Raw genomic sequence first — 13,624 nt, 5'->3', positions numbered from 1 at the left:
AATTGAATAATTTGTTTACGGATAAATAATTCATAATTACATTTTAATAATGAAAATTATGAATTTAATAATTTAAAAAATTAATATATTGATGAAAAAATTAAGGATTTAGTGACTTATGTTTTAATATGTTGTGATATTTAAATTTTTGACGTAAAATTGAGAATATAAATAATTTAACGTAAAGTTCTTGATTGAAAAATTAAAGATTTAGTGAGGTTTTTCTTGAAAACAATGAAATACTTTAGTGAGGATAAATCATAACTGGTACAGATAAACACATAATCTTTCAAAGTTTCTTGAAGAGATTCAGCATGAGCTTCCAAAAATGGGAAATCAATTCAGTTCTGACGACGCGTTTGCCTTTTGATTCATTAATAATTATTTGAAATAGTTAATCAGATAGGGAAAGCGCTTATCAGAGAAACTAGTAATGTGGAAAATCAAAAAGTAAAGGGGGATTTCCCACAAAATTTCCCAGTTTTCTAGGGGGAGAACAGAAAGAAAACCCAGCGCAAATCCTTAAATCATGACGATTACATACCAACACGGAATATTTCAAAGTTTCTTGAAATTAATTCAATACTGGTGATGGTTTTGAACTATGATCAATCAGAAATCATTTATGATAGTTTATCACAGAACATACAGGGAATATTTAAATACTATTTGAAAAAGAGAAACAGAGACGACATTTTCAAGAAAATGGAGGTGGTGGAAAAACAAAAAAGAAGTATTTCCCACAAATTTTCAGAGTGTTCATGGGAGAGAACATCGAGAATTGAAAATTCAACTCAGCTCTAGATCAGGAGGATTTCTGAGCCTTTGCCGCCTTGTCCTCTTCTTGCTTCTTCTTCAACGATGGCGGCGGCCTAGGTACGATGCTCTTCATCCACTTCCTGTCCAGTTTTCTTGAAAGTCTTTTATTAATTCCCTCCTCAATCTCCCTCTCCCTCTATACCGTCAGCATTCTGGCTATCTGAAAAGAGAAATTCAATTCCGGTGAAGCAAAACATAATTCAGAAAATATTATAAATCTAAAAAAGAATCAAATGCCCATCAGTCTGAGTTTTGTCTGAAAATAGAGACAAATTGTGATGATGATACGATTTTTTTAGCAAGCAGATGGAATTGTGACTACGCAAGTCAAATTTAGGATTTGAAATCAAAAGTGGTTGTTTTGGATTAAAGGGTATCCCTGTGAAGTGATTTTCAAGAAAATAAATGAAATTATAAGGAAGATTAATCTCAGAGTGGATGGTGCTCATCTGATGAAGTAACAAAGGGGCAGGGCACTTCAGATTTCTACAGTTTTGTTATCATCATATTTCGATTAAGCATATATCAATGGCCATCTATAAATAGCAACGGATAAAAAAATTTCTAGACAATTCTTCGCCACTAGTGTATCTTGGTGAACGCAGTTCCTCACAAACTGAATGATGTTACAGAAATATGAATACTATATTAGAAGATTTTAACCCCATCTCGAAAGAAAGAATTCTAACGCAAGAGAACTAACCGACTTCTCAATCTCAAGACAGAAAGAACTCGTAGTAAATCTGGATTTCAGCTAAAAAAATTACACCAATAGAGATCTCCAAACTCTCTTCAGACATCAATACCGAAGTTTAAGAATTTTTCACGGCAGACTGATTAGATTTTGGCGTACCCGTATTAAATCCTTCCACTGGGTCTTCCAGAGAAAACTCGAAAAAAAAATCAAAACCCACGCATCCAAGAAGCGACGAATTTGAGATAGGGAGATATAGAAATAGGAAGAGCAGAGAGAGATCGAGAAATAGAAGGATAGAGAATTTGAGATAGGGAGATAGATAAATAGGAAGATCAGAGAGGGATGGATATAGGGAGATAGAGAATTTGAGACAGGGAGATAGAGAAATAGGAAGAGCAGAGAGTGATCGAGAAATAGAAAGATAGAGAATTTGAGATAGGGGGATAGATAAATAGGGAGATCAGAGAGGAATGGCGATAGGGAGATGGAGAATTTGAGATAGGAAGATAGAGAAATAGGGAGATCAGAGAGGGATGGAGATAGGGAGATGGAGTGACCGAGATAGGGAGATAGAGATATAGGAAGAGCAGAGAATGATTGAGAAATAGAAAGATAGAGATAGAGATGCAATGATCGTTTCTTCAGTGAAGAGTACGAAAGAAAGTACCTGCGCTCGGATCAGTACAAAAGACATCGGTCGGGGAAGAAGAATGGAAGAGACAATTTTCCCAACGAAGATCGCCATAGCTGCAAACAAATTGTACAATAAAATTACTTAGAAGATTGAACCGATAGAAGTAAATAAAGAGTAACAACTTACACTAGTCGTCATTAGAAAAGTCATTCGCACTGTCTCCATCACGCAGCTGAGCATTCTCTGCATGTAACCAACATTTGACTGTGACCAGGAGCTCGATGCTTTCAGCAGTAAGACGTGCCCACTTGAAAGTGACGACTGCACGTCCCGCGGAGAATAGATGTTCTGCTGGGGCATTGGTTGCACATACTGAGAGAAACTCTTGCGCAAGGGTAGAAAGTCGTGGGTAGGTTCGTGCGCATATGCGTGCCCACCATCCTAGTGATGTCTCATTGTCCCTCTCTGTTGATTGTAGATACACCTCCAATTCCTCGGCTGGAGTTGGTACTCGTTGTTCCTTCTCCCTAGCTGGCGCTACGCCATCAATGAGTTCTGTGAGCCAGTCCTCATCCTCGGGGTCGTTACAAATTATGTCTTGCTCACCATTTTGGGGCATAAGTCGGCGGACAAATGCCAATGCATCCTGAATGCCACTAGGATTGAGTGATGCTCCCTTGTTAAAAGGGTCAAGAATTGTTGTTGTTGTCGTCACTCAGTTTTTCAAAATCATCTTCTCATACTTCAACATCTTACCCTTCATGCTCTCACAGCCTCCCGCATGGCGTCCAAATTGTCTATATCAGCGTCGTAATCAGGATCATATGTTGCGTCCGTGGTGCTGCTGTCAGGAGTCTTAGGAGGAGGTGTGTTCACCAATACACGTAATGATTTCAATGCAGCCTGGACGATGATGTTTAGCACGTGGGCAGCGCACGGGACATGTTGGTCCTCTATAAAATGGTCATTAATCGGCTTGAATTCCTTTGCGAGCAGTGCTATCATCTGCGCGTTACTTGAAGCATTGTCCATAGTGATAGATCCAACCTGCATGCTCAAAACGCTAGTTTTGCAGTAAGGTAGTACGACGCAAAATGAAGCCAGACGGGATGTTTCCGACCTTCATCTTCAACCCGAAGTCCTCCAATGCTTGGATGACTATTGCGCTCATATTCTCGCCATCGTGTTTACCCACTAGCTTGCGTATAGCAAGTACACGTTCGCATAGTTCCCACTGGTTGTTCACCCAATGAACTGTGATGCCGAGAAGACCACATAAATTCTCCGCGGTCCACGCATCCACCGTTAGTGAGACCCAGGGGACATTTGCCAATAACTCTACAAGCCTCCCCTTCATGGTCCCGTATAGCTTACGCGTCGTAGCCTTTATTGCCTTCAAACCTGGCGGGTCAACTATCGTCTCCGCGGCGTACTTCCACATAATCTTGAACCCAACATAGTCCACTATGGCCCATGGGGAGTCCGTGAGGCAAACAAACTGTGCTATGATCTCCTTTGTCTTCTCCAACGTCTTCTTGACGGCACCACCTGCCCGTACGCCTCAGCTATTGTCTATTGATCGAGATTAGTGGCCTTCAGCTCGTGGTATAGTCTGGTATGACTGAACTCCAAGTGCCTCCATAAAATGTTAGTAGACCCATCTTTTTGCCGCTTCAACCTATTCCGCAATGGGTCAACGCCCATACGCCTGACCCGACCTCCGTGAAGTATCGCAATATTTCAGCCTTCCCTTTGTGTTTGGGATGTGACGGCCCTACCACCGGTAGAGGGGTCTCTCGAACATCCTCCTCCGATGACTCTACTGCCAAGTCAACACACCTGTCGCCAATTGGAGTTTCCATTGGCAACTGTGTCATAGAGAATAGGTGGAAAATCTCGTTTAGTCAAATTCAAAAACTAACTCATTCAATGGATAAATCTCCATAAAATTAACAAGAAGATACTATGAACATTAGAGATAACATGTGCAACAATTAGAGCTACGTCACCATCGCATGAACACTATTCTTTATGAGATTAGGCACAAATATTTTTAAATATTTTCAAGCCTCTGAATATATGAATAGCGTAGCCGTCACTGTAATCTCAAAAGGAATCACAAAAATGCAAATGTGTATATAATCACTGGTTACAGATCACAAAATAGACAGCATAAATGTGGAGTTATGTGTAAAATTATTGCCTTCAACTGTGCCTCATTTACGGAGCACCCAAATTTTGACATTAAAACTGTCGTACTACGAATGGCCTATTCTCCATATCAACTGTCAGAATTTTCGGTAGAGAATTTGAGGTAGGGAGAAAGAGAAATAGGGAGAGCAGAGAGGGATGGAGATAGGGATATGAAGAATTTGAGATAGGGAGATAGATAAATAAGGAAATCATAGAGGGATCAAGAAATAGAAAGATAGAGATTTTGAGATAGAGAGCAGAGAGGGATGGAGAATTTGAGATGGAGAATTTGAGATAGGGAGATAGATAAATAGGGAGATCCGAGAGGGGTCGAGAAATAGAAAGATAGAGATTTTGAGATAGGGAGAAAGAGAAATAGGGAGAACAGAGAGGGATGGAGATAGGGATGTGGAGAATTTGAGATAGGGAGATAGATAAATAGGGAGATCAGAGAGGGATCGAGAAATAGAAAGATAGAGATTTTGAGATAGGGAGAAAGAGAAATAGGGAGAGCAGAGAGGGATGGAGAATTCGAGATGGAGAATTTGAGATAGGGAGATAGATAAATAGAGAGATCAGAGAGGGATTGACAAAGAGAAAGATAGAGATTTTGAGAGAAAGAGAAATAAGGAGAGCAGAGAGGGATGGAGAATTTGAGATAAGGAGATAGATAAATAGAGAGATCAGAGAGGGATTGACAAATAGAAAGATAGAGATTTTGAGATAGGGAGAAAGAGAAATAGGGAGAGCAGATAGGGATGGAGATAGGGAGATGGAGTGATCGAGATAGGGAGATAGAGATAGGGAAACAGGAAGAGCAGAGAGTGATCGAGAAATAGAAAGATAGAGATAGAGATGCAATGATCATTTCTTCAGTGAAGAGTACGATTGGATATGTCATGGAAGAAGATCAACGTGAAGGAAGAAGATCGGATATAGCATGGAAAAAAAATTTGCACAACTCACCGCGAGAGAGCGAGGATGAAGATCAACGTGAAAGGGAAATTTCCAGAGTTGTCCTTCACAAATTGCCAGAGAAATAGGAGAGGAATGGGTCTTCTTCCGTCTTCGACTTCAACTTCGACTTTGACTTTGACTTCGACTTCAACGGTCTAAGATAGACCTAACGGGGCTCTGACTCAGAGAATTAGAAGTTACATTATTATGTTTCTTAACATAGTAAAATAAATAATACTATTTCCGTCATCGTCACCGGTGACAGCGTCACAGTGACAGTGATGTGACGGAATGAGGAAAGAGGGATGCGTGACGGGTACATGATGGATTTTTCAGAATCCTCGGATGTGTGACGAAACGGTGACGTGACGAACATGTCGTCACGTCACAATTCGTCACGCGTCATCATCCGTCCCGGGCGTGCCATTCCCTGCCCACAAGTCTTGGAGAAAGATGATGGATTGAAATGGACAGAACGGGACAGCACTGCATTTTTTCACAGAGTTTGCAGTTTCATTCTGTTTCCAACGGAACAGATAACCAAGATCCAGGAATGGAGGACTGGACGGATGACGAAAATAAGAGGAACGAATAAAGAACGGATAATGAAAATCATACAGGAATGGATGACTCATGTGAGGACGGAACGGATAACGAAATCAGGACGCAAAGGATGACAAAAAGTAGAATGGACAGATACAGTTCCGGTTGACGGGGCGGACGAGGAAACAGATTACGTAACTGAAGATGGGAATGAGATGAGACGGATGACATATTTGGTGATTAGAAATCGGAGAAGGAATGGATGACGGAAAATGAGGACTCAATGGATGAAGAAACGAATTAGGGAACTGATGACGAAAATTGGGACTGAACGGACGACGAAACAAATGACAAACTGTTGACCAATTAGGACTGAATGGATGACGATAATCGGGACTGAGCGAACGACGAAACGAATGACGAACTGTTGACTAATGAGGACTGAACGGATGACAATAATCGAGACTGAGCGAACGACGAAACGAATGACGGATTGTTGACCCATTATGACTGAATGGATGACGAAAGTTGGGACTGAACAGACGACAAAATGAATGACGGGCTGTTGATCAACTAGGACTGAACGGACGACGAAACAAATGACGGGCTGTTGACCAACTAGGACTGAACGGATGACGAAAATCGGGACTGAACGGACGACGAAACGAATGACTGACTGTTGAACAATTAGGACTGAACGGATGACGAAAATCGGGACTGAACGGATGACGAAACAAATGACGGGCTGTTGACCAACTAGTACTGAACGGATGACGAAAATCTGGACTGAACGGACAACGAAACGAATGACGGGCTGTTGACCAACTAGGACTGAACGGATGACGAAAATATGGACGGAAGGGATGACGAGGTAGGTGAGAGGAATGGGTAGGGATGGTTTGGTGGAGAGGGGGGGCTTTAAAAGGGAGGGAACAGCCATCGCTTGTGCGAAGCAGTTGGCCATGGCGTCGTCTTCGTCGATGTCGTCGGCGTCATTCCTCGGGGCTACGAGGACGGAAGGTGGCTGCGGCGTCGGTTTCTTCCAGCCGTCGGATCTCCATCGGCTCTGCGCGCGAACCGTTCAGATCTCTGCCCGGCCGCGAACTGTTTCCACGAGACGGCTAGGTCTGTGATCTGTTCCGCGTCGGAGATCGGCGAAGGAATTGAGATTCGTTGTTAATTTTATTTGACGTTCGTTTGTTTTATTAGTCTGCCACTTCGTGATTTTCCGACTAGGTTGATCTTTGTGCAGCTTAATTTTTAATTGTTTTATGTTGAGTTTGATGAAGTTTGATTTGGAATTGTTTCACGGATTGCAGAGGTTCAGGCCACTGGTAACCAGTTCGGGAAGTATTTTCAAGTTACTACGTCTGGAGAATCTCATGGCGGGAGCGTTGATTGCATCATCAGCGGATGTCCGCCTCGGTTGCCCCTCTCAGAAGCTGACGTGCAATTTGAACTTGATCGGAGGTAGTGTTCGGGTGATTTATCATTCCGTCATTTTGGTAGTTTTTTTTTCTGGAAGCACATTGATTTTAGTGTACATTTGTCTTAATTTGTACCTTTTTTATGTAGGAGGCCTGGACAGAGCAGGATAACCACTCCGAGAAAGGAGACGGACACTTGCAGAATCAATTCAGGGATCGCTGATGGTTGGATTTTTTCTTGATTATTCATTAAGGTTTTAACCGTGAATAATTTGAGCCGATACTTTGCAGGTTTTACCACAGGCACTGCGATTTGTATATCGGTCCCTAACCAGGATCAAAGGGGATATGTAAGCTATTTTCGATATTTGGCTTAATTTTAGAAGGCTTGCAGACCAAAATCACATTAACTGTTGAAGAAGAATCGTCTCTTTTCTTGCGTCGCACGAAAATAATTTTTTATTGCAACAGTACATCCAGATAAAAGTGGAGCTTACTGTATGATTTTGATTTTGCGTGAGATTTATGTGCCTTGTTGATTTAATTGAACGACTTAAGGTTCTTAGATTGACCACCTTTCAATGCCTGAGCTTGATGCTAATTGAACTCTTAAGGTTAATTGAACAACACGCGCTATTCATTGCACTGACCACTTCTCAGTGTCCGTGCTCATATTTCACTGCTTCTAATGGATCAACCATGCTGAAGACGGCAACTTTTTCTTGATTTATGATATATATTAATTATAATGTCTCTAATAGAGAGGGATTCTCGCATTATTAATGCTAAAAAACGTATCAAAATTTTAATCTATCTAAGAAGATAAAGCATATAGTCCTTTAAACATGCATTTGAAACAAAAGGCTGATAGTCTGTGATTTTAATTGCTTTTATCCATCTCAATCTTTTGGCTATCGAACAGGATTTATGAATCTAGGGCTCATAGAATGAAGTGTGATTAGTCGGATGAGTTATCACATGAAAATGGAATCATTTCCACTCTTATGGATCTGAACTCACCTAATCCGTACAGCTGTAACATTAAATTCAATATTATTTTGCCTGTCTTCCCATTCTAGTTGTGCCAATATTTTTGTCACACGAATTCCCTACTTCATTTCGTTCCAGGACTATGCAGAAATGTCAAAAGCATACAGGCCTTCTCATGCTGATGCGACGTATGATTGGAAATATGGTGTTCGGTCCATCCAGGTGCCCCTACAGTTGCCTGTTTCTCTTTTATTTGGTTTCTGCTCCAGCAAAGATTTAAAAATTCAGAGATAAATCTAGCATGCTTATAATTTTAGGGAGGTGGTAGATCATCAGCTAGGGAAACTATTGGGAGAGTGGCTGCCGGAGCTGTTGCCAAAAAAATTTTGAAGATGAAGACTGGCACTGAAGTATGCTATAACTCGATCTGACCCCTTGTTTCATCCCAGATATAATTGATTATTGAAATTTTCATTTTCGAAAACTCTTAGATCCTTGCATTTGTGTCCCAAGTCCATAAGGTTGTCTTGCCGGAAGAATCCATCGACTTTGATTCAGTGACACTTGAGCAGGTCAACTCTGGGTTCCTTTTTCTAAATTTATCCAGTTTAGCATTTTCCTCAATACCTTGAAATGTTATGATTCCCAGATTGAGAGCAACATCGTCAGATGCCCAGACCCAGAATATGCTCAGAAAATGATCGATGCAATTGACGCCATTAGAGTCAGAGGTGATTCTGTCGGTGGAGTGGTCACATGCATTGTTAGGAATGTTCCACGTGTATGAGACTCTCTTCCTCTCTCTTCCTCTCTCTTCCTCTCTCTCTCTCTGGCACTTATAAAGCATTTATATTTTCAGGGCCTCGGCACTCCGGTCTTTGATAAGCTTGAAGCTGACCTGGCCAAGGCTGTCATGTCCTTACCAGCAACCAAAGGTTTCGAATTCGGTAGTGGCTTTGCAGGTAAATCACTCAAGAATCAACGGTTCAAGCTAGGTTTAGGTGTCAATGAATCATCGTCATTATCGGCCATTTGGTCATTGTCCAGTTTTTAAAATGTGGTCATTGTCGCCCATATCCATCAACTAATGATAAATCTTCGTCGTCATCTGATTTTGAAGGTCATCAAAATCATTGTAATTATCAGCCATTTGATCAATTCCTCATCATTCATCCAAACCGAGCATGGATGAATCATCATCCTTGTTATCATCATTGTCATAGTTTTTTGATGGATGACAGCGACATAACTAAATTCAGGGATGAGAATGATGATAATGATGATGAATTCCTCACCAGCTGCCAACCCTAATTCATGCTCTTACGCCAAACTTCTGCCGCAGGCACATTCTTGATGGGCAGCGAGCACAACGATGAGTTTTACGTAGATGAAAACGGCAGAACCAGGACAAGAACCAACAGATCAGGAGGAATCCAGGTTCAGATTCAACTTCTCTCTTAAAAATCCCTTCTCTCTTAAAAAGCTCATTAACTCCTCTTTTTCTCCAGGGAGGAATATCCAACGGAGAGACCATCTACATGCGGGTCGCCTTCAAGCCCACATCCACCATTAGCGTAATCAGTCAAAACTTTCTTTCCTCTCATCTCTTTTCGTCTTCTGCGGAACTAGTGCTAAAGAAACTCGCGTCTCAATAATTGCAGAGGAAACAGAACACAGTGACCAGGGACGGGCAAGAGACGAAGCTGATTGCTCGAGGCCGCCACGACCCTTGTGTTGTTCCTAGAGGTGCATTAAGATCTTCCAGACGGATAGTTTTATTTTAAGCTTCATGATGTAAATTTTGATGAATTTCTTGCAGCTGTGCCTATGGTGGAGTCCATGGTGGCATTGGTGATTGTGGACCAACTTATGGCCCACATGGCGCAGTGCGAGATGTTCCCCATCAACCCGTCTCTGCAAGAACCAACGAGCCCCCCGGCCACTGCGGACCTTGCCGCTGCGGCCCACTAGACCGCCATCGCGGTTGACAGGTTTGTCGCGTTCCTTTAACTCTGCTTTCTTGGGTTGATTAATTTGATCTTGGTCTTGGGTACCAATAAAATAATGAGGTTGTTGTATTATTTAGTTAAGGAAAGATTCCAGCATGAACTGATAATTCTTGTGAATGCAATTGAGGGACTTGGTATTTAAACTAAGGCGTGAGGGTGCTACTTTTGGTGCTAAGGAGCGTAGAAGCGACAGCGCGACGAGGGAAGAAAGAAAACTTACAGACCGGAAAAGATGCGTAGATAAGAGTACTGGCTGTATTTCAGAACGAAACTTACTACAACTTGAACTCACATCAGAAGAATCAAAAAGTGGAGGGTTATCATTTTTTGCGAATATTCTAATTATATTAATAAAGAACCAACTAATGATGCTCAATAAGGCGTGAGTTTACGAGCAGAAACGATTCATTGAAAAATAATGCGCCTTCTTCTTAACACTTCGTGTTATTGTCGCTCGTAAACTCGCGCCTATTGCTCCAGCCTCTCGGTGTAATAGCTTACTTCTCGGGTGGCTCGTACCATGGGTGGTGTGGCTGAGCCAGAGTGGGCTCAGCAGTCGGCCTATGTATCCGCACGAATGCGTAGAGGCATGGTTAGTTCCACGAATCTCGCTGCACTCACCGTAGTGAGATAAAACTTGAAACCTGGAAGATTACTTGACTTAGTGACTAGGCTTGTTCAGCGAAGAGCCACTTTTTTATTGCAGAATGTCTATCTTTTTCCAATTAGAAAGTGAACTTTACTTCATAACCTTTGTTGACTAGCTTCAGAGAAATCAGAACCTTTGGAACCTAGCCTGGCCAGCTCTCGGTTCTTGAACAAGCTCCTCTACCGCGGGTAGGGCAGTCCATTGTCTCATGTCTTAATTCCCATCTTTCTTCTTTCAGTTCATATGCAAGATTTTATAAGTCAAGAAGCGTTATGTAGGTGCGAATGATATACCTTTTGCTATGAGGAAGGAGCCAACTTAGAAATGGCAAGCCAAGGTGCGACTCTAGTGATAATCTCAAATTTAAGGGTTTTAATTCGTCGTTGGTAATTGAGATGAGTGTGGATCGTCTCCACAGGGAACAATGATTAAGGATTTAATTTTCTCACTATAGTGATTATCGGTATGAGAATGATAAATACGAGAATAGAATAGGGGGGATAGTGATATCGAGGAAATATAAGTAGAATTACGCGAAGTATTACGAGAATAAGCTAGAGGGTGTGATGGATATGATAGTGATCGAATGCGTGAATGGTATGATGGTAAAGATAGAGACGAGATAATGGGGACGCAAGTAAGTGAAATGATAAATGAAAATATGATAACTAACTATAATTTTGATAACAATGATGTCGGGAGAGAAACAACGTAAGGTGAGGACACACCATAGATCCTTATGTTTCGCTAGGATCACGACGATTTACGAGTGTGGGTAAGTTCCCCCTCTTATGTAATGCTTCTTCCCACACACCCAAGACACCAAGAACACACTTGATGGATCTCACAACTCACTATCTTTCAATCAGCCCACACAAATAGGAAGCAAGTTCAAGATGAATTTCGCAATGATCCAAGCCTCTATTTATAGATCAGAGGAGGGGAAAGAGGGTATGGATGGAAATAGGAGGGGAAGACGAAGCAATGCTGAAATTTTCAGCTCAATCGGAGTTGTAGATCAAAAGTTATGGCCGATTGAAGTTGAGCCAATCCTAGCCCTTGATTTCCTTCTCTCTCCTCGTCAGCGTCCTTGTTTTCCATGTCCGTTAAGAAGTCAAAGCGCTTGAGATTCTGCGCTTTTCATATTCCATCTAGGCACTTTTTGTATTCCGCGCCACGTGTACCTGAAAAAAGGCCAAAGAAAAACAAAAGAAAAAGAATAAAAAACTCTTTCTCGACGCTGATGTGGCGATACATCAGCGCGCCACATCACCCTCTGTCTTCTTTCTTCTTTTTTCTTTTGTTCTGTAGGAGTGGACGTGAGCACGCCATGTCACCCTGCGCCAAAAAAGGTAAATATATTTTTAAATTTCATATTAAATAGAATAAAAGCCCAAAAACTACGTATAAATATATATTTCGACTTAGAAAAATCATATCCTTCCAAATTTAGTGTCTAAAAATTCCAGAAAATTCATATTCTGTCTTAAAAAGTATATTCTTTTATGATCTATTGTCAGATAATTCTCCAAAAAATGCATAAAATTTAGCAATTTATTCTAAAAATAGATTTAATCATTTTAAGCTTGATAACATGCAAATATGAGTTATCTAATGCAAATAGACATGTAAATATGATCATATTAATGTACTTAACATGCATGTGATCATCTAGGAGCGGGTAACCAAAGGTTCTCTCATTGTTAAGGAACCGAAGGATTCCTCGCAACAGTTATAATATAACCAAAATGTCTATGTACCGCTAGTAGATGGGATTTTACTTGCCCCTAAAAAAAGACCCCTTTGGAACCGAATCATTATTTATTTTTGATCATATCAAGTATCTAGTTTATATTATATTCAACAAAAAAACCAAAATGGCAATCTTCTTTGATGGTTAAATAACGATGTGGAAAATAAGAAAGGGAATTCAGATTCAGATGCTAAGAAGTCAATTCAGATTGAGTTGAAGAAGAAACGATGAAACGATTCAGATTCAAATGCTAATCGCGGACAAAGAAGGAAAGAAGAAGAAAGGTTCCGAAGGTAACGAAGTTATGATAAGTAAGCTGTTCTCAATGGGCTTAGCCCAGTTCTCGCCGTTCAGCAGTGGTGGTTCATTGTCCATGATTAGCATCCATACTCAAGAAATGAAGTCAAAGGCGCGAGTTTACGAGCGGGAGATATTCAGATTCAGATTTAGGTACAAATTTATTCACAGAAGCGGCGAAGGCATGAGTTTACGAGCGGAAGCAGGAGCGAGTTCACGAGCAGGAGCAATGAAGATTCAGATTCATGTTACTAAGGTTATTCAGATTCATCTTCAAGTACGAAGTCAGAAAGATTTTATGTTTTAACATAAAACGTTACAAAGTAAAAGGTTCTGCAAGAACACGTTTTGAAAGAAACAAAATCAAAGGCACAAGGAGTGGGAGCGAAAGGACAACGAAGAAAGAATGCTCATAAGTGCTAAATTCTGAGTATGTGAAAGCACAGAGGAAATTATGGGGAGCTCTTAAATTCAGAAGCTGCTCTTATAAGATTTACAAGATGTCCTAGAAATAATGCTCTCATTTAGAAGTAATTTATAATTCTACTTGATCATGAAACCGATATGGGAAATAGTTTCTGGGTGAATAAATTTAGTAAATTAGTCTAAGTCAATATCTAGACCTTTTTCACAATTTTTATTATATGTTTATCTAA

General features: G+C 40.8%; 1 protein-coding gene across 2 annotated transcripts; it reads left to right on the top strand.

The window, feature by feature from the left end:
• Positions 1-6,776: 6,776 nt before the first annotated feature.
• On the top strand, positions 6,777-10,412 carry EMB1144 (chorismate synthase, putative / 5-enolpyruvylshikimate-3-phosphate phospholyase). Of its 2 annotated transcripts, none has more exons than XM_078578433.1 (13): positions 6,777-6,968; positions 7,163-7,313; positions 7,419-7,495; positions 7,574-7,620; positions 8,399-8,482; positions 8,578-8,670; positions 8,752-8,832; positions 8,910-9,041; positions 9,120-9,222; positions 9,603-9,697; positions 9,769-9,834; positions 9,922-10,006; positions 10,080-10,412. In XM_078578433.1, exons 1-13 carry the CDS (start codon positions 6,806-6,808, stop codon positions 10,229-10,231), a joined length of 1,329 nt encoding a protein of 442 aa, XP_078434559.1. In that variant the 5' UTR covers positions 6,777-6,805; the 3' UTR covers positions 10,232-10,412. The 2 variants fall into 2 exon arrangements, with proteins under 2 accessions (XP_078434559.1, XP_078434558.1); XM_078578432.1 differs by having other exon boundaries at positions 6,778-6,968; positions 7,562-7,620.
• The last annotated feature ends 3,212 nt before the right edge of the window (positions 10,413-13,624 follow it).

Source organism: Wolffia australiana, chromosome 7 (genome assembly GCF_029677425.1).
Source record: "Wolffia australiana isolate 7733 chromosome 7, ASM2967742v1".
NCBI classification, from domain to species: Eukaryota; Viridiplantae; Streptophyta; class Magnoliopsida; order Alismatales; family Araceae; genus Wolffia; species Wolffia australiana.
The sequence above is the reverse complement of the archived record's forward strand: the minus strand, read 5'-3'. Positions and strand labels throughout refer to the sequence as shown.

Bases quoted from the DNA above. Each gene is read 5' to 3' on its own strand.
- EMB1144 (XM_078578432.1), top strand. From the start codon at position 6,806: ATGGCGTCGTCTTCGTCGATGTCGTCGGCGTCATTCCTCGGGGCTACG. The intron at 7,621-8,398 runs GTAAGCTATTTT...ATTTCGTTCCAG, and splicing joins ACCAGGATCAAAGGGGATAT to GACTATGCAGAAATGTCAAA. The intron at 8,671-8,751 runs GTATGCTATAAC...GAAAACTCTTAG, and splicing joins AGATGAAGACTGGCACTGAA to ATCCTTGCATTTGTGTCCCA.